At 37.4% G+C, this 21,576-nt stretch overlaps 2 protein-coding genes across 2 annotated transcripts in view; both read right to left on the bottom strand.

Moving 5' to 3' along the window:
• The window catches only part of LOC121896033, a 142,432-nt gene that overhangs the window by 8,901 nt on the left and 111,955 nt on the right, over positions 1 to 21,576 (bottom strand). The window lies entirely within an intron of this gene.
• Positions 7,503 to 19,918, bottom strand: LOC121895752 (tyrosine-protein phosphatase non-receptor type 7-like). Its single transcript, XM_042409175.1, has 5 exons — positions 19,880 to 19,918; positions 13,781 to 13,974; positions 12,395 to 12,508; positions 12,161 to 12,245; positions 7,503 to 7,923 (listed from the first exon to the last, which is right to left on the bottom strand). Exons 1-5 carry the CDS (start codon positions 19,916 to 19,918, stop codon positions 7,819 to 7,821), a joined length of 537 nt encoding a protein of 178 aa, XP_042265109.1. The 3' UTR covers positions 7,503 to 7,818.

Genomic DNA, 21,576 nt, shown 5'->3' with positions numbered 1-21,576 from the left:
ATATTTGAAGTGGGTTTGTTCTATTAATCACAAGGAATTATTGTTATTTGATTTTTGATTACAGAAGAGTAAGAAAATAACATCCACAGGTTGGTTTTCTAACATTAAACATAAAAGCACAAATGTCTGAAACGGTTTTTAAAAATCGTACAAACTGATTGTTGTAAATTTAAAAACTAACATTATAAAGGCAACACATTTTACATCAGATTACTTTGTGACTCTACAAATGAGTTTCATCTTTAGAAACATTTTAGAGTATGATGTCTTGAACATTAAGGAACCTGAGGAACGGTTCTTCTCTATGTTACCTAATGTTAATAGAAATATAGAAAAGGTCCCAGGTTGGACAACTAGTATGACTCTGCCAACCTCAGCACTCCTCTTGTTGTCACAAATCAACTTCTGACCCAAAAAAACTTTGTTTCTGTTAAATTTTGTATTCAAAGTTTTCATAATCTTAACAATTTAACAATTGATATTCATTGAACAGAATGTGAACAGAATATTAAATATAAAACTCACCATCTGCAACAAAGATCGAAAACGTGTAGGATGAATCTGGAGACGAAGCTCTGCCGTAACCACACCTGTACCATCCTGTGTCTGACTTCTTCAGCTGTGTGATGGTCACATACAGTCCATATTCAGATCCTTTTCTATATTCAATGCTGTAACTGCCATTCTGAGCTCTGTTCCCTTCTGTTTCAACCAGGATGTCTTCTTCTTTTTTACATTCATCCTTACAGAAGAACTTCCTGGTTACATTGACAGTATCGAGGCATCCTCTTGTGATATTTCCTCCCTCAGTTTCTGCACGGATGAAACGAGTGTTGTCATCCAACGTTGCAGCTGAAAAGATGAACAATCAACAGTTACTGTCTGTACTTCCTGTAAGATGCTGCAGTCTGATCACAATATTTCCTGCTTCACATTTACACAGATCCACAGAGTCACACTGGGAGCTGCCCAGTTCAACCAGTCTGACTGCTGGAGTAATGATTTCATCCAACATTGATACACTGAGTCAATATATCATAAAAGTCTCACATTCTTCCCACAATTTAATTAAATTCTATCTGACTTCATTTATTCTTAAGCTTCAGAATCATTAAATGGGATGAACATAGTAAATATATCAGGTTTTATGACTTTCAGTAGAAACTCACCATCTGTAACTCTGAGGTCAAACTCACAGTAAGAAACTGGGACCGAAGATCCACTCAAACCATATCTGTACCGTCCTGAGTCTGACTTAGTCAGCTGTGTGATGGTCACAGTCACAGTTCTTCTTCCAGAAGATCTGTTTTTATATCTGATGCTGTATCTGCCACTCTGAGCTGTGACACCATCTGTTTTAACGAGAATGCCTTCTCCTTTACATTTTCCTTTACAGAAGAACTTGGTGCTTCCAGATGAAGTCAAGGAGCAAAAACGTGAACCACTTCCTCCTTCAGCTCCAGCATAAAGGTTTATTGCATTGACGAGTCCAGTGTTTCCATCCTGCAGTGCTGTTGGAAAGATGAACAGTGAATACTGATGATCAATACTTTGTGTATTGTAGACTTACTGTAAACAGACTGCAGATTAATGAGGGCTAATCCATCAGTTCACAGAGAAGCAGAGATGATACAGAGGCAGCCATTAGCAAAGTTTTCACTGACTGTACAGCAGTTGCTGTTGTTCTACTTGTAGCTGCAGTTGTAGTCACAGTGTCTCTGTGTAACGTCTGTTTTTCAATGTTTTTCTTTCATACTTTCTAATATCAAACACATTAATGAGCAACAAATATTCATGATGGATGGTTCATATGTTTAGTTAGATCTAGTTTAGTTAAATTACAAGATTAGATTATAGAGATGTTGTAATTAGTAACAGAATAATTTAGAGAACGACAGGAAAACTAATTAACATGACAGCAACATGAAAACTTGTGTGATACAAATCTGACATTTGTTAAAATGAACACAATGAATGTCCAGAAGCAGTTTGTGCTGCAGCTTTACAGACACAGTCAGGTAATCAGTCCTCACCTGATAAGAAGCAGAAGAACAGAACATGGTGGATATTCATTCTGAGTTTGATCCTGATGCAGAAAATCATCAAACTGTCAGAGAACTGCCCCTATATGTCTGTCTGATCAATCAGGAAGCTGACGATGCTTTAAGTTAACATTCCTCTCTCTCTCTCTCTCTCTCTCTCTCTCTCTCTCTCTCTCTCTCTCTCTCTGTGTGTGTGTGTTTGCACCATGATGATGATGATGGTGGTAAAGGGTGCATTAATGAATGAATGAATGGATAATTTTATTTTCAGCGCCATTATATGACCTTAATGTAATTATTCAGACACATTAAACACCAACAAACCAAACATTCCAGTATGTAAATATACCACCATCTCACAGCACAATATATTGACCTCATACAAATCTTTACATACTGTATAATATCCCAGGAGATATCCAACAATGAAGATTAAATAAATATATACACACAGTCTAACCTATATGAACACAACAAGTGTAATATTAATGTGTGTAGATCAGTGGTTTCATGATGAAGCTGCTATGAATCCTCCTTCTGTAGGCATTTAAGACCTAGTGAAATGAAAAATACATTTCCCAGTTTTAATCCTGTGTCCCTGTGTTCATTGTTCATCTATCTCTTGTTATATGCCAAATACAGATATGGTCGAAATTATTAGTACCCTTGCATCTTATTAATTAATGCACCATTTGCCCTGCACAGTGTTGAAATTAAATGATCAATGCATGTCCATGTTTGGTTTGCAGTGGAACAAAACAAAATAACTGAATTCATGCATATTCTACAAAGACATTCTAAAATAATCTAGATAAGATTATTGGTACCATTTAGAAGTTGTAAGACATAATTGACTTGTAGTGATACTTCAAGCAGATTATTGTGTTTTAATTGGTATCACACGTGTTTTCAATCTTATAATCACTCATGCAGCCAGTTAAAAGGAGAAAATTACTCACTCTGCTGTTTTGTGCCACTGTGTGCATCACATTGAATGTGGAAAACAGAGGGAATCTAGAGAGTGGTCTGATAAAAGTTTATAGGCAAGCATGGTCAACATAAAGGTTACAAGAACATCTCCAAAGAGCGTGATGTTCCTGTGACCACTGTTGCCAATAGTATTAAGAAGTTTAAGACCCATGAAGCTGTAGCCAACATCACTGGACGTGGTCACAAGAGGTAAATTGGCCCGAGATTGAACAGAAGGATTGTTTGAATGGTGGAGAAAGAACCAAGGAAAACTTCAATATAAATCCAAGTTGATCTACAAGTTTAGGGTACAGTAGTTTCAAGTTGCACCATCCATCACTGTCTGAATGATGGTAGAATCGGTAGAAGACCCAGGAAGACCCCACTTCTGAGAGGGAGACGCAAAAAAGCCAGACTGGACTTTGCCAAAATGAGTGTTGATAAACCGCAGTCCTTCTGGGAGAATGTGCTTTGGACAGATGAAACAAAATTAGAGCTTTTTGGTAAATAACACAAACTTTATGTTTACAGAGGAAAAGATGAAGCCTACAAAGAAAAGAACACCATGCCTACCGTGAAACATGGAGGAGGCTCAGTGATGTTTTGGGGTTGCTTTGCTGCCTCAGGCACTGGGTGCCTTGAGTCTGTGCAGCACCATGAAATCAGAAGACTATCAGGGCATTTTTGGGCAAAACATACAGTTCAGTGTCAGAAAGCTGTGTCCTAGTTGCAGGTCATGGCTCTTCCAGCAGGATAATGACTCCAAACATACATCAAAAAGTTTTTCATGCAGACTCGAGGCCTGGCTCCTGTCATGCCAGTGTCTGACACATAGCTGTGGACTTGGCACTCAGACCCACCTAATCTGAGGGCTTCCTTTTTTGCTGGATCATCCAATGAATAGCAGTCAATGAAAACTGTTTCAAATGTGACTATGAGACCAATAAAAATAAACAATTCTTGCCTCTTGTTTACCATATGATGATGTTGATAGGTCAGATTGTTTCACTCAGTGTACAGCCATGTACACTGAGTGTACATTGAACAGAGGAGCAGAAGCATACTGTCTTCTAGCTAGCTGCTTTTAATGTAAGTTAAGATGAAAACCATAGTGAAACAAAGCAGTCACAAAAAGACGTTGTGAGGAGCAAGAGGAAGAGAATCCAACTCAAGTTCAGCCATCATTCTCACTCCAGACACCTCCCCCTGCTCCAGTTTCTCCTCAAGTGCTGAGTAGTTTCGACACGTACGTGGTTGCTAATTCAGCAGCAATAAGCTGTACTGTTGAAAGAGGTAAAAACTGGCATCAGTGCATCAGTGATGACATACAGACTGAACTCTTTGTCCCTGCTCTCCTTTGAAAGAGAACTGACTGAATCATTGGACAGTTATGAAATAATTTCAGTGTTGAACACCAAGCTATGTCATCTCCTGCTCTAATCATCAAAAGTAAGATAATTTACAATTTTGGACTGTAGTAGCCTGTTGCCTATTTCAATATTATTGTTTATTGGATATAGTTTTTTATTGGGTGCACAATTGGATTTTATGCTGATGTTGCTGCGTCTGCGATCTGTGTGTGTATATGTGTATGTGTGTGTGTGTGTGTGTGTGTGTGTATGTGTGTGTGTGTGTGTGTGCACGTGTGTGTGTGTGTGTGTGTGTGAATATGTGGCCGCTGTGCCACCCGCGTAGTCATTGGTTTGCCCGGATGTGCCTGTGCCATCTAAATCTCAAGCTGGCACAGTCAGCATAATCATAGCAGCCTGTCACAGGCTGTCATATGTTCAAGTGATCACTATGATGTTCTTCTTCTTCATATTAATAAAAACAACTATAAATAACGACGTGTCTTTAATCTTAATGGTCCAGTAATGGGATCAGCTCAGTTTTACATTTAAAAATCCATAACCCTTAACATCTATCACAAAAGAGGATGAGACAAGTGACAGCTTTATGGAACTGAACATTTATTTACAGGCTTTCAAATATGTCAAGTATATTCAAGTATGTGTTTGAAAAAATTATTTTCAGGGTTCAAGTGCTTTCAAAGGGAGTCAATGTAAATCTGTTGATTATAATATCCTGAGCTGCCAGCAAAACTTAGTTATGAGTTTGAGTAAACAGCAACTGCTTTGCAAACTATTGTTTAAAAATATATATATATATATAAATATATATATATAAAAGCACAAATAAATAGATTGCAGGATGACAGAATTTGTAATGCCTTCAAATGTCCTCTGTTATAATTGGCTGAAGGTCAGCATCCAGGCTTCCAGGCTTCCAGCTCACTGAGTGAGAAAGAAACAAGAATGAAAATCAAACACAGAGTGAGAGAAAGAGAAATGAAACAATTTAATGGTAGAGAGAAACATTTTACACAAGAACGAGACTTAACTTCCCTTTATGAAGCAATATCAAGTTCTTTAGAAGAGTGGTGACGAGGATTCACTGTTATCTTGTTTGTCTTCTTAAGAATTCTTTCCCCAGCTGACTTCTGTTCCCCTTTCAAGGTTAATCACAATGAGACAAATGTAACAAATCACCTAATATGTCCCAGGTTTTAGTAAAGCTTGGCAACAAACTGCAGTATATTTACAGCAACCTGAGCTGTAAATAAGTTCTTTAATGTGTGCAGTAAGATGTTGCAAATCTTTTACTAGTCTGTTGTAACTAGTGCAACATTCTTCACTGCTACTGTATGACCGACTGCTGAGAAAGAGGAGAACTTTCATCATGAGACTGATTCAGTTCCATCACATGAACTCACAGCAGAAATGCTGCAATGTAGAAAGTATTGTGTATATTTTTGTGCTGTCTTGCATCGTTGCACTACTAACATGAACATTAGTTTCCTATGTTGAATCTTCATAAGCACTACAGAATGGAGCTGTGTAGTCTTGTTAACGTTTGCAGAACAAAACTACACACACACACACACACACACACACACACACACACACACACACACAAGAATGTACAGTTAAATCTGTTAATTCTGTTTGTAGGAGCCATTTTCACTTGTATTGATATATTTGTGTTATTTACGTTTAAACCTCTGACCACCAGGCAGCGTTTCCTTGTTTGGAGGTAAATTGAGAAATGATCAGCTTCAGATGTTGCTGATGTGTGTGAGAAGCATACAGTTTTTGCCTCAGCCTTTATTTTGTCTGATTATTTTTGTTTATCCCTTTGTGGACTATTATAAACAGCAGTGGTGAGCTGTTAAAAGCTGTATAATTAATCTGAACATTTATTGGAAGTATGCATCATTATAAATCTCACAGCAGCCCCTCAGTGGCTGTTTAAAGGTGGCAAGTAGTCACTACACTGTTTAATATCCCAGGACTGCCCTGCATCTTACCACCTTTACCAATATCTACTTGACTTGCAATGATATTCAGTATATTACTCTATATTGTTATTATCGTACAGTGTATATTCAGCACCAGGATGGAAAACAAATTACTGCAGACTCACTACTGAAATACTTTAATTCATCTGCTAATGACACAGGGAGCTTTTATACTGTCATGTGTATGATAATGGGACATGGAGAGAAGATGGAGGAAAAACAAATGAGACACAGAAAAGGAGAAGAGCGGTTGATGGGGGTGAGAAGACAGGAAGTTAGAGAGGAAATATATGAAATAGAGAGATGATGAAAACAAAAGATCGAGAGAGGTCAAAATGGACAAGAGGTAAAGAGATATAGAAAGACGTCTTCTAACATGATCCTGTGATGTCCAAAGTACCAAAATATTTTAAAAGCTTGTACCTCGAAATTGTAATTAAGTATAGTACTTGAGTAAATGTTCTTAGTTATTTTCCACCACTGCTTCTCACCTGTTCCTAGGTGCAAGGCCAATGGAAATCAACATCAATCAAAAGAATAAGGGTGTTTTCAAACCTCTAGTGTGTTTGTTCTAGTCTGAATCAGTGGATGAGTTGATGAACTTTTTATGTTTTTTTTTTCAAACAGAAAAAAAGCAAACTGAAAAAGCATCACTAAAAGCCAGGTAAGAACGTTCTCTCCTCTCATTGGTCAGATGTGTCTGGGGTGGGAGCACAAACGTAAACACAGGAAGAAGCTTCTGAAGAAGCTATCTGCCCAAATATCATGAAGACAACATACTTGATTGTTAGTCCTGGCTATGGGAGCCATTTAGCTCAAACTTGCAGAGTTGTAGTCAGTCGGAGGTCGGATCACGTTCCCACCACAAACGAACACAGACCATTTCCTGTAAAGGGGCTCTGTGTGGTTGTTTTGGTCCAAGTACAAATTCTGTGTTCAGACCTGCCCAAACAAATTGTACCTAGGAGGAAAACTAATCAGGGTCCCATTCAGCCAGAGTGAACTACACAGGTTTGAAAACACCATAAGGTCACATTCAGACAGACTTAGTTCTGCATGAAAAAACGTAGCCAACGCACAGCGCGTCGTTCTGCAAAAAAGTTGAAGCACACATTCCAGATAGATGACTTTGCTTTATTTTACTTGATTTATCAGATATTATTATTGTTTCATGTGTTTTCTTCTACTTGGTTCTCTTGGTTCAAGCTTCTTGGTTCAGTTCTGGTTCACTGAGGTTCTCAGTCCAGGATTAAAGTTCTGTTACAGCATCAGTTCTTTGGGTTTTGCTGCTGGTGTCCTTTTGCCTATAGTTTCTGTTGTTTCTGCCTTCCTGGTTTTGTTAGTAACGTCTGCTGTGTGTTTGGCTGGTTTTAAGTTCTTCTAGGTTCCTTTAGGTGTGAACCTGGCCAAGCAGACGCTGCTGGTTCTCGAGGTACTGCACCACATCAGTTATTCCCATTCTTTGTGCTGTCCAGTTGTAGTCTGTGGTTGTATATTGACTTGGTCGTCTTGGCTCTGCTGGTTCTGTGTGATAGGCTGGTTCTGGTTCTGACCCTGGTGAAGAGAAAACACTGTTTAACTGCTGATTTAATGACTTAAATACCTAAATCATGCACAGTTTTCACTCAAAAACAAGCCCTCCAACCAAAACAACAGAACAGGTTGTTTGTCAGTGTTATTCTCTGATCTGTCACCTCTGCGGTTACTGTTTGATTGAGTTTAGGCAACCAAACTACATGGTTACAGTTGGGAAAACAAATGAGACACAGAAAAGGAGAGCGGTTGATGGGTGTGAAAAGACAGGAAGTTAGAGAGGAAATACCTGAAATAGGGAGAGATGATGAAAACAAAAGATAGAGAGAGGTCAAAATGGACAAGAGGTAAAGAGATATAGAAAGACGTCTTCTAACATGATCCTGTGATGTCCAAAGTACCAAAATATTTTAAAAGCTTGTACCTCGAAAATGTAATTAAGTATATTACTTGAGTAAATGTTCTTAGTTATTTTCCACCACTGCTTCTCACCTGTTCCTAGGTGCAAGGCCAATGGAAATCAACATCAATCAAAAGAATAAGGGTCTTTTTAAACCTCTAGTGTGTTTGTTCTAGTCTGAATCAGTGGATGAGTTGATAAACTTTGTAAGGTTACGGTTACCGTTTGAATGAGTTTAGCCAACCAAACTACATGGTTACAGTTGGGGAAAATTGTGGTCATGGTTAGAAGAAACCAGCATTGACTGTTGGCAGGATGCAAACCTCTGGTGTTGAAGTTACATGCTCTCTACACCAAACCTACACTGACACCTCCTCAAGAGTTTTTCTTTTGTAGTATTTTTGCATTTATTATATAGAATACATTAGAGGGATGACAAGAAATGGCATAACCAATCACATTCACTTTCATTCTGTTGGGAAACACAAGCACAGAGTTGTTTTCTACATAAACAAAAAGGAGGAAAAGCTGTTGTAGCATCAACTCCTGTCTCATTACTGTCTGTAAACCATGTTTTTTTTGTGGAACAGAGAAGACAGAGACAGAGGAAGTTAAAGGACGGTTTCACAATACTTCCAGTCCATCTTAAACCAACAGTCAGGAGCTCAAATGAGCAGTGAAACCTGTTTTTCTTGCTGTAATCATTCCTCCTGTTCATACTGACCATTAGAAGATCCCTTCATGATGCACTTACAATGGAAGTGATGGAGGACAAAATGCACAGTCCTCCTTCTGTGCAAAAATGGATTTAAAAGTTTATCTGAAGCTAATATGAAGCTTCAGTGTCCATATGAGTCAAATCAAGTAGATATCTTTCAACGTTACAGTCTTTTTAGTGCCAAAGTCCCTCTTTTTGTTACTATACTTCCACCTGCAGCTCAACAGGGAAACACTGTCCGAGGAAACACAAAGAGAGAATTTGATGCAAAAAAGACTGTAACTGTGTCAGATATCCACTTAATATGACTAACTCAGACTGCTGAAGCTTCATATAAGCTTCACATCAACGTTACATGCACTAATTTTTGCACTAAATGACACACTGTGGATTTTGGCCTCCATCACTTACATTGAAAGCACATTTGAAGGATCTTTTAATATCCAGTATGAACAGGAGGAATGATTACAGCGAGGAAAACCTCTTTCACTGTTCATATGGACACCTGACTGCTGGTTTAACACACACTTGAAAACTTGTGAACCTGTCCTTTTAAAAAAAGTGAACAGTGCAACAGAGCTGCTACAATAGCTTCCTCCATTTTTGACTCTCTGGTTCTCTGTCCCCTCACAGCTCAGCAGCCTTTGCAGATACAATATAGATATAAAGCTGGGTTAAGCTGCCAAGTATCTGCTCTTTGCTTGGGTGAGAGCTGGATTGAAAGGCGGTTTAAAGGTAAATTAGATCAGGGCTGGAGAGTAATGTCATCTGTCATGAGGCCCAGTAGATTTATGACCTTTAACATGAACACTGGGCTTCCAGAGAAATACTCATCCAACTTCTAGGCACACTCACTCTTTCTGTCTATACAATCCCCAGGCCAAGAGTGGGAGTTAACAGCAACAACGACTACAAGCACAGCCATTCCAAAATGGCTGAAAAAAGGGGGAAACACAAAATGTAGCTCAATATCTTAGGGTGTGTTTAGACTGTGTGTTTTCAAAAAACACCCAGCCTCCCAGTGAGTCATCAGTGAGGCCACTGTATGGGTGGAGTGGAAGTTGTGACGCAAATGGCAAAAACCACCATGTTACTCAGCAAAAAGTGGAACCTGGCTCAACTTCTACCACAATGCAAAGTCATCAAGCAACACACAACTTTGGCCAAACAAATATGTGCAAATGCAAAGGTTGTAAGATCCCGTTTCCATTGTAACCAGCATGCAGTGTTTTGGCATCTGATAAACCTTCATAGTTATGGATGTATTGGTCAAACTGGTCCTCCTGGATTGTATTTCATCTTCTCATCAGTGGTGGAAGAAGTATTCATATCCTTTACTTTAGTAAAAGTACCGCAATATAAAAATACTCCATTACAAGTAAAAGTCCTGCATGACAAATCTTAAGTACAAGTTACTTAAGTAAAAGTAGATCAGTATTATGAGCTTGATGTAGTTAAAGTATTGCAGTAAAAGTAGTGGTTTGGTCCCTCTGACTGATATATTATTATATATGACATAATTCGATTATTAATACTGAAGCATCAGTGTTAGAAAACATTGTTTAACTGCTGATTTAATGTCTTAAATACCTAAATCTTGCACAGTTTTCACTCAAAAACAAGCCCTCCAACCAAAACAACACAACAGGCTGTTTGTCAGTGTTATTCTCTGATCTGTCACCTCTGTGGTTACCGTTTGATTGAGTTTAGCCAACCAAACTACATGGTTACAGTTGGGGAAAGATTGTGGTCATGGTTAGAAGAAACCAGCATTGACTGTTGGCAGGATGCAAACCTCTGGTGTTGAAGTTACATGCTCTCTACACTAAACCTACACTGACACCTCCTCAAGAGTTTTTCTTTTGTAGTATTTTTGCATTTATTATATAGAATACATTAGAGGGATGACAAGAAATGGCATAACCAATCACATTCACTTTCATTCTGTTGGGAAACACAAGCACAGAGTTGTTTTCTACATAAACAAAAAGGAGGAAAAGCTGTTGTAGCATCAACTCCTGTCTCATCACTGTCTGTAAACCATGTTTTTTTGTGGAACAGAGAAGACAGAGACAGAGGAAGTTAAAGGACGGTTTCACAATACTTCCAGTCCATCTTAAACCAACAGTCAGGAGCTCAAATGAGCAGTGAAACCTGTTTTTCTTGCTGTAATCATTCCTCCTGTTCATACTGACCATTAGAAGATCCCTTCATGATGCACTTACAATGGAAGTGATGGAGGACAAAATGCACAGTCCTCCTTCTGTGCAAAAATGGATTTAAAAGTTTATCTGAAGCTAATATGAAGCTTCAGCGTCCAAATGAGTCAAATCAAGTAGATATCTTTCAACGTTACAGTCTTTTTAGTGCCAAAGTTCCTCTTTTTGTTACTATACTTCCACCTGCAGCTCAACAGGGAAACACTGTCCGAGGAAACACAAAGAGGGAATTTGATGCTAAAAAGACTGTAAATGTGTCAGATATCCACTTGATATGACTAACTCAGACTGCTGAAGCTGAATATAAGCTTCACATTAACTTTACATGCACTAATTTTTACACTAAATGACACACTGTGGATTTTGGCCTCCATCACTTACATTGAAAGCACATTTGAAGGATCTTTTAATATCCAGTATGAACAGGAGGAATGATTACAGCGAGGAAAACCTCTTTCACTGTTCATATGGACACCTGACTGCTGGTTTAACACACACTTGAAAACTTGTGAACCTGTCCTTTTAAAAAAAAGTGAACAATACAACAGAGCTGCTACAATAGCCTCCTCCATTTTGGACTCTCCGGTTCTCTGTCCCCTCACAGCTCAGCACTGTCAAGACGGCTTGCTATTGGTTAAAGGTGCAAATTTATTTGAAGAGGTGCAAAAAATCTGTGTAAATTTACTTCACCTTCAGGAGCAACTCTATTGATTGCAATTATTTCATTGAAATTTATTAAATGTGCAAAAAAAAAAAAAGTCCTGTTTTGAATTGTGCTGTGGGCAGGTCTTTATAATGGTAACTCTTTGAGTCTATATGGAGGACGTAAGATTCATTTACACCTTGTCTTACATAAGATAAGTTAGAAGACATCTTCCTAAATGTCTGTATGACTGGGACACCAGGTATGAGTTGGAATACCTGGTTGTGTTGTAGCTGGGAGCTGTACTGGGCCAGAGTGGTGTACAGGAACTGGTACTGCTCCGTGGTTTGGATCATACCACCCCTGCATAAGAGGAAGGGGGGGGGGGGTACAGGTTAAACATGCTACATTTAGGGAGTAAGCAAAATGTTACACCAGACAGTGAGAAGAGAGAGAGGAGAGACTGATGAAAAAGAGACAGAAACGGAAAGGTGATTTTTTTTTTCACCAACCTATCGAGTCGAAGCTGACAAACTGTCTCCAAGATGTCGACCTGACCAGTTTCTCTGAGCTGCTGAGAGCCGATACTGCTGGCTATAAAACAACCTGTCCTCCCTATACCTGCACTGAGAGGAGGAGGAGAGGAGAGGAGAGGAGATTAGGTGTGTTTGCATCCACCTGTTTTTATCACATTTTCAATTTATGCATTGAAAAAAACTGCAAACAAGATGTTTGTTGCTGTCTGAGGTGTAACAGCAGCTGTGTGGATGAAAATCAAATGTAAACAGACTGAGTGAATAAATGATGATGTACATGAATCATGTGACTTAAACGTCACTGAAGAGATGAAAACATCAGATCTGTGTGGAGCGATGAGGAGACTGTAACCTTCCTCAAATCAGTACATGAAACAAACAGAAATGTCTTATTTCCATCATGTTTTCCATCGGCTTTGACTGCCGCTCTTTTAATGACGTCATCTCATTGCTTCCTCTTCTTCTGCAAAGGTTTAATGGCACCGACTGGAGAATTAGCAGCTCTCAACAGAATCTTAATTTTGCAAAGTTGATTTTAGTTATTTATTTGGATATTTATTGGACCACTTGACTTGTACATTTCATATGTAGTAAAAGGGTAACACTTTATCTTAAGTCCCTGTATTTAGCGTTTATTATCAGTACATAAACAGTTAAGCGGTTTTAATCCACTATAATGTGGCTGTAAGCAGATACAAGTGTTTATTAATGTATTAGTCAACAGCTATAACTCCTCCTGTGGGCACCCAGAAATGTTTGCTGCTATACAAACATATAATAAATGACATTATGGTAAAACACAACTGTCATTATAGGAGGAGTTAGAATTAATCCTGTACATTAATAAACACTTAAAATGTCCTTATATGTGCGTATGTGCATACATCGAAGTGTGCTATAAAGCATTTATTAAATTATGATTATAAATGTTAAAAAACGGGATGTTAAGTGTAAGCAAACAATGAATCTGTTTACACCAGTGATTCTTGCATGACACCCACATAATGTTAGTGATTCACAGTTGGAGCACTTTTATGGCTCATATGAACATTAAACTCCCTGTAATATATATTAACCTATCTGGTGCTGTTACAAGAAGTCAAAAGGTAAAAGACTGTGGACATAAAAACTGAAGGAGAGAATTTTGTTTTTTTGTATTACTTCGCTCATTCACAAACTACATAAGAGTTTACAACATTTGAAAAACATAATTTTTAATAAATCATGTCTGTTGTTAGTTTTATGATAATTCTCCAAATTATAAAAAGAGAGAGACACTCATGTAGCTGTGAAAATTTACATTTACTTGGACTCTAACAAACTAACAACATCATTGTAAACTGTGTTTGATAAGGAACCAACCTGCAGTGGACGATGATTGGTCCGGAACCAGGCATGGGGGTTGTGATTGGCTGAGAGCTGGGTGGTAGGAGGGACTTGCTGTACATCTCCACCTCCTCCACCAGTCTCAGCAGAGGAGCGGTGCATTGTGGGATGTGGTGGTCAGGCCAAGAGGTGAACCAGTAGTGTCTGACGCAACGACGCTCTGAACACAGCTGCACACAAACACACAATCACATGAAACAAACTTCAGTATATGTTATTTTATTTTATTGTTTATTTAACAAGGAAAATGCACAATATATATTGTGCGAGGTACAGCTTAAAGCTAATTTCCATGTGTAGTCCCTGAGCGGAGGCCACCAGTGTTGCACAAGCTGGTGAAGTAAAAGAAAACAATCAGTTGTGGTGAATTAAAACTTTACACTGTGAAACATCAATATTAAAATCAAGATAGAAAAAAACAAAACAGAAACATGGACATGTTGTATTAATGCTCACCAACCTAATCAGTGAATCTCAGCTCAGTGACTGCATGTCTGAACATCCTTCAGCCATGTTTTCAAATGAGATTTAAAAAGTGATATAAAAAGTTGCTGCACTCCCTGATACTCAGCGGCAAAGAATTCCACATCCTGGCTGCCTTCACTGAAAAAGAGTTTGGACCAAATTTAAGCACAACAGTCCCCTCTAGTGGAGCCTCTTGTTAACACAACAGGTCCATGAAAATGGTTTAATACAGAACGTGTCAGATTCTGATGTAAAATCCCAGAAAGACACACAGATGTTTTACAGATGTTATTACATCCACTGCACTGATAAAAATATTTGCAGTGGCTGCAAGTGTAATGTGTTCTAATCATATCATATTGTATTGTATTATTATCTAATCAGTATTATTAGCATGAAGCAGTATTTGGACTCTATATGTGACAGTATAGTGTGATTCTGACACCGTGTTCATTAATGTGCTGCTGGAAACTGGCTGCAGGGATTCGACTGTGAGTTGCATCAGGTGATTTGGACCCCAGTATACCCTCTGCAGGTCTATCCATCAATATCTTATTGTAATGGATCAAATTATCATGTGTTGTATTAATCATGTTATGTATGATACTGCATTATGTTATACAATATTTGATTATATTGTAAGCCATATAGTGTATTAAAGTGTACGTTAAGAGCCCTTGAAAACAATTTGGTTAATCAGTCTGTTGCTTATTTATACACACATATCACATGTAATTGATGTTATACTTATAGTGATGTATAAACATGTAAGATTTGATTGGAAAACAAGTTTTGGTTTAATTTCATGTTACATCATCTATCATACAGGTGAGCACAATGAAGATTTTATTATTTGCATTAATAATAATCAATCTTTATGATAAAAAACTTTTACTTTTAGTCGTTCAAAGTTTACAGAAGATTGTTTACTGTTGTTTACTGTTTAACTCATATTAGCTGTATATAGAGATACAGACACACCTGCCCAGATAGGATGAAATGATGCAGTCAGTGCAGTTCTACATGGAATATGTTGATGTCTCAAATGGTGATGATGTTTGTTGTTGTTGTTGCTGCTGTTTTTTTGCTGTTGTTGGGTGTGTGTGTGTGTGTGCGTGTGTGTGTGTTGTTGTTGTTATCTATTATTGTGATGTTTAGACTTTGTGTTTTTTTTCTTCTTCATTTTCCATAATACTATTTTTCAAAGAAAAAAAATTACATTTACAGGTCTTTTAATTTTATGCTAATTTCCTGGAAGTTTTCCCGTTTTATTTAACGGTTAATTTTAGAGCATTTTACAGAGAGGGTTGTGCAATTTGGTATAAATTGGTTTAGTTGGTTCATATGTAGTTGTTAATTTGTTAAATTCTTAATAAATTAGACTCTTAACAACTCGTTAACTGACAGAAAATACTTTTCAGTGTGTAGTTTTGTATGTCAAACAATATATTAGCATATCATGTTTTTTCAATAACTTCCTAAAAGTAGCTGTTGTGTAACTGTTAATTGTTGAGACATTCTTTGAAAAGGTTATGAGACTTAGTGGTGTACAGGAAATGTGTTTATGTAATTCATTAAGATTTTATACAAATGTACAACTATGTATGAAGCCAAATATAATGCAGTACTTACCAATGAATCCCACTCAACACTTTTTTCAGTTTTTTCTTATAATTTGCACCAAAATGCACCACTCTCTCTGTAATAGTCTAAAAATTAACTGTTATAAATAACATAAAATATAAATACCTGCAAATACCTGTACATTTCCAGGAAATTAGTATAAAATTAAGGGACCTGTAAAATAAAGCATTACCTAATGAATAACAAATAACAAATAAATGAGAACATCAAAAATCTTATGACCCCCAGAATAAAGGAGTGAAATTGATTAATTTCAATGAAAACGGTGCAATCAGCTGATTCACTTGCAGATGTGAGGTAAACCTACATGGATTTTTTTTTATCAGGTTCAACTTCGATGAATTTTAACACTCAATTTCACACCATTGGCCAATAACAAACTGCCTTGACAGTGACTCTGGGGGAACAGAAAGCCATGTACTCTTATAAAACTCTGCTCTGTGCCTTTTAGACAGTTATGAGACAAGAGTTGATGGTACAAACACATCTTTTAAATAGACTGTGTGAACATACTTTAAGCCTTAAGCTTTAAGCATACTGCACTTCTGCTTTCTTGTTCTATTCTGTAAACACAACATCTATTTCCTGCCTGTCTGTCCCGGGAGAGGGATCCTCCTCTGTTGCTCCTCCTGAGGTTTCTTCCATTTTCTCCCCATTAATGTTTTTTAAGTGAGTTTTTCCTTATTAGAATCGAGAGCTAAGAGTGCTTGAGCAAAACTAGCGTGCATATAAATATACAGCAGGTATTTATCCACAGTAGTGAGAAATATAGCAAATGAATGAATAGCGAATGTAGCTCTGAACAACAGTTCCTTTGTTGTGGTAGCATCTTACTTTACACTTAAAAAATTAACCAAAACCAACTATGTGTCTATTTGTCAATGCTTCTGATTTCCTAAATCCTGTCTATGCTACAGATAGACGGTTCTTTTTTTTTTTTTAGCCCTGAAACAGGAGAATAGTGCATTTATTGTAATACTGCCTTTGTTATTAGTGATGAACTTAATAAGATCCACTAGATGACATGACTTTAAAACCAGCAGATTTTTTAATGTTCACATCTTTAAATGTAAGACCACATTTGCCCAGAAAACCAACAAAAGAGGAAGAAAAACATGGCAAAAGAAGAAAAAGCTCCAGGGCTGCACTCAAATCAGGATATATGGTTTATAAAGATTCTGTGCCTGTGGTTCATGCTTTATGTCTGGATATTTTTTGTTTTTATAAATACTCAGCACTACTTATGTTTTTTTAATAGCAGCTGAGTCTCATGTTTAACAGTAAGACACATTTTAATGCCTCTGTTCATCATCTGTGATATGAAAACATCACTTTTCCACAGAGCTGGAAAGAAATAAAAAGTGTGAGTCCCGGTCATATCAGAAGAGAGGAGATAAAACTTAGCGCAGCCATAAATGACAGCAAAATGCAGTAGACGCTCACACTGAGCTGAAATGAAACAAGTAGACATAAATTAGGTAAATAACTCTCCTCTCTTCTGTTTCACCGCAGGCGAGGCTGAGAGCTCGGTGTGTGTGTGTGTCCTCTGAGCGCAGCAGAGGAGAGACAGCGAACCAGGTGAAATACTGACGACAACTACACTCGTTATGTTACTGTAAGTACAATAGAAGCTTTGCAAGTAAAAACCCAATAAGAGTAATGCATAACACTAATTTAATAAAACTTGCTGAAAAATGAAGAGGAGCAGCAAGATGATGTCTGATTAATCAGGAAGCTGAAGATGCTTTAAGTTAACATTTCTTCCTCTTCCTCTTTCTATCTCTCTCTGTGTTTGCAACATGATGAGGATGATGATGATGGTGGTTAAGGGTACATTAATGAATGAATAATGTTTATTTTTGACCCCATTATTTGACCCATATGACCTCTTTGGAATTATTCAGACACATTAAACACCAACAAACCAAACGTTCCAGTATGTAAACACACCAGCATCTCACAGCACAATATATTGACCTCATACAAATCTTTACATACTGTATAATATCCCAGGAGATATCCAACAATGAAGATTAAATAAATACATACACACAGTCTAATCTATATGAACACAAGTGTAATATTAATGTGTGTAGATCAGTTTCATGATGAAGCTGCTGACTGAAGATAAGAATAATCACTTTACCCCATTTATGAGCATCATATAAACATTTAATATATAGTTATAAGGTATGAAGACATTTTATTAATTCTCAGTATTTATTATAACTTCTCCTATGAAGACATATTCTATATTATTATAACTGGGTTTTACTATATTGTCATTCATTATCTGTTTATACAGCAGCAAACACTTCTGGGTGCCAACAGGAGTTATAACCATTTATTAAATATCAATATACAACTTATAAATGATAAATGTGGGGACGATGTTAAAGTCAAGTGTTATCAATAGATATTCAAACAAATCGAAGGAAGCAACAAGAAAATGTTTAGTGAAGTGTTTGTTCAGAAAAAGAAAAATAGATCAGTGAGAGATATTTTGGCTCTAACTGAGACTTGGTGAGAGGAGTGTGTTCCTCTCTGTGTAAAAGCAAACTTCCTTATTTCTAAAACCCATCAGACAACCTTCAGAACCAAAGTGTCCTGGGCGTTAACTCACACCAATGAATGTGTTTGTTCCCTTCAATTTGCTTCTCAAGGTTTCTCATGAACTTTAAAATGTATTGCTCATTTCTTTTTCTTTTCGTTTTTTGTAGAATAACACAGCTATTTGTAAATGAAGAAACATGATGATAACAGCTACATTTATGATTTATGATGGGTTATAAATATGTAGACTTTACTTGCCTAAGAAATAGACCTAACAAGAGCATTTATTAGAACTCTGAAAGTGTCAGACATGAACACTGACTTGAAATTCATTATGTTAGTGTGTTGTGAAATAAAAAAGATTCAGTCAAGAATAAAGCAAATCATTAATCAATTATCAAAGCAAAGTAACATGATCACGACCAGTTTTCCAGATCGTCTGCGTTGCTGAGCTGCTGTGCTGATCCAGTTTGACCTGCTGTCTGTTTGTGATTGATGACCAGTCACATCAGTTTATTTGGAGTAAAACTATATAATCTTATGTGTAACAAAAGCTACTGCAGAGTGTGACATTATCTCTTTACAATCACCACAGTAACACCAAGGCCAACAGCTCAGTGAGGAGAACTGATCAATATGATGATCAGTTCTCCAGATCCTTTGTGTTGCAAAGCTGCTGTGCTGATCCAGTTTGACCTGCTGTGTGTCTGTGGTCACCTGCCTTCCTGCTTCACTGCCTTGAGTTGAGATTTTCGACTAGAAGTCTGTTTATTGAATTTAAAAGTAAAACTGTCTTTCACTCAACCAGCCTGTCTGAGTGTCTGCATGAGGGTTCTGCTTCCTGTTGTCTAAACTGGTTTGTTACAGTACAAACTGGCCAAATGTGGACAATCAGTACATCAACCATGAAAATGGAGATGTGAAACTTCATATTAATTCTATGATTTAAGAGTATCAGAGGAGGTTTTCTGATTAAAGAGACTTGGTTCCTGAAGCTCCACACTGTCAGCCAAAGAAACTGAGTTCTTTAAGTTATTTTAGGAAGAGTTTCATAACGACTCAGTAAAGTAGTTTTGATAAAGCTCATTAAAAGCTTCTCATAAATATCACATTATAAAGTGACAAATAATGATTACAGGCCAGAAAACACGTGATGCAACATGTGATGTCATACAGGAAAAGGTACAAAGATGAGCAGCTCAGATTAAGAAGCTGCAGCGTTCAGAACAATTTGAATCAAATGTTAAACTTCTCTGTGTGTAAATGTCTTTTTCAATACGACCACTAGGAGGCACCAGAGTCAGACACTTTGAAATTACCGTATTTCCCCTAATAGTAATTTAATAGTTATTTACCTCAACTACTGAGGGTACGTGGCCCTTAGCTTTAGCATGCTCATAGATTTATGCTCACCAGTTTAGCCAAATTAGTCTGGTTACCTTGGTAACTCATCTTGATGTTGTGTCGCTGCCATCAGTATTATTGAAATATGAGCTGTTATCCCCTTATAAGACGATATCACATCTCCACCATCCCCCTCCCCTCTCTGTGCTGGTTGGCTAGAGGGCTACGCATGTACTCATAGAACCGGAGTTACATCCAGGTAACTATTATTTATGCTTAACTGGCATGCACATTATATAACAGGCATCAGGAGTTTATCCACCTGGCTTTTAACTGACCACCAGCCACTATTAGAGGAAATACGGTACACACATACTGTCTGTAAAATGACTCACTATGGTGGACACAGACCGTCTTATTGCTGCTGGAGCAGCAGTCATGTCCTGTCTAAAGACTGAGATCTTTTTTAGATTTAAATGTGTCCAAAACTAAAGAAATAGTCATCTCACTAGAACACACAGACAGTTCCAACAATCATTCTTGACTTCAGTAAGTGTTGAACTCGTCCAGAGTACAAATACTTGGGAACTGTGTTTGATGATGTGAGGGGTCAGTGGATATCAGTAAGATATTTTATATTTGTTAATGAGGGCATTCCCTACTGTTAAATCAGAGACCCCCCCAATTTATTTTCTTTTGTAATTTAGTTGAATTTAACAGGTTAATTTGCAGAGTGTAATTAATCTAATGGGTTAAATTTAAACTGCATAAAAGTTCATGTCCGCAGGCAATGTAGATAATTCTAAATGCCTTTCCAGGATACAGTGTTTGTGGGTTTGTATTTTATTCAGTATTGTTTGTGGATGCATTGTCTGGTTCCTGCCACCAGGTTATGCTGTTGAGTCGGAAAACGTGAGTTGTGAAGGAGAAGAAGAAAACTGTTGATGTTATTGTTGTTGTTGTTGTCATGGTAGCCAAGAGAAGAAGACAATCATTTTTTAGCAGCAGAGAAAGTGTGCTGCCGGACTGTAAGAGTGAGCATAGACTGCTTTGTTTTTGTTGTTTATAGCAAAAATAAAGACATTGCTAGTTGCACAACAGTCCTGCATCTGCCTGAGTCCTTGGCTGCAACAATGACATGACATTGAGATTTAGTGACAGTACAGATGTTATTGTGAAAAGACTCAGTAGTGTCTGTCCTGTAAACTAAACTCCTTTGGAGTCAATGAAAGAATACTGACAACGTTTTATTCCTCTTTTATTGAAAGTATTTTAACTGCTGGTTTACATTTGTCAAAAGGACAAGAACCCATTGCAACATGTTGTTAACTTCAGCTCTAAAATTCTTGGTAAAACACAAAGATCCCTGTTACATCTTAATACTGAACAAGTCCTCAACAAAGCAGAGAAGATTCCATCAGACTTATGAACAGTACAAGAAATGGTCAGTTTACCTCATGTATGATTCTTCTGACATAATATGGGCCTTTGTGGTGTTGGATATTGTTGACCAGCTACAGACCGGCCTCAGCCATTAAATTCTTTCTAACACTGTCATATTTGTATTTTTTAGATTGTTTTCATGTGTGTAAATTAATTGTATATGTGTACTTGTTTGCCTCAAATTGCCCCTTGAGGGACGAATAAAGTATTTTGAATTGAATTGAATAGAAATCAGGATTCTCTTGGCTTTCATTAGAAAATGTGACTTGGTCTGATACATTAAGTAAAAACTGAGCTGCTCTGACTTCTTCATGTGTTGCTCA

Source organism: Thunnus maccoyii, chromosome 4 (genome assembly GCF_910596095.1).
Source record: "Thunnus maccoyii chromosome 4, fThuMac1.1, whole genome shotgun sequence".
Classification (NCBI taxonomy): Eukaryota; Metazoa; Chordata; class Actinopteri; order Scombriformes; family Scombridae; genus Thunnus; species Thunnus maccoyii.
The sequence above is the reverse complement of the archived record's forward strand: the minus strand, read 5'-3'. Positions and strand labels throughout refer to the sequence as shown.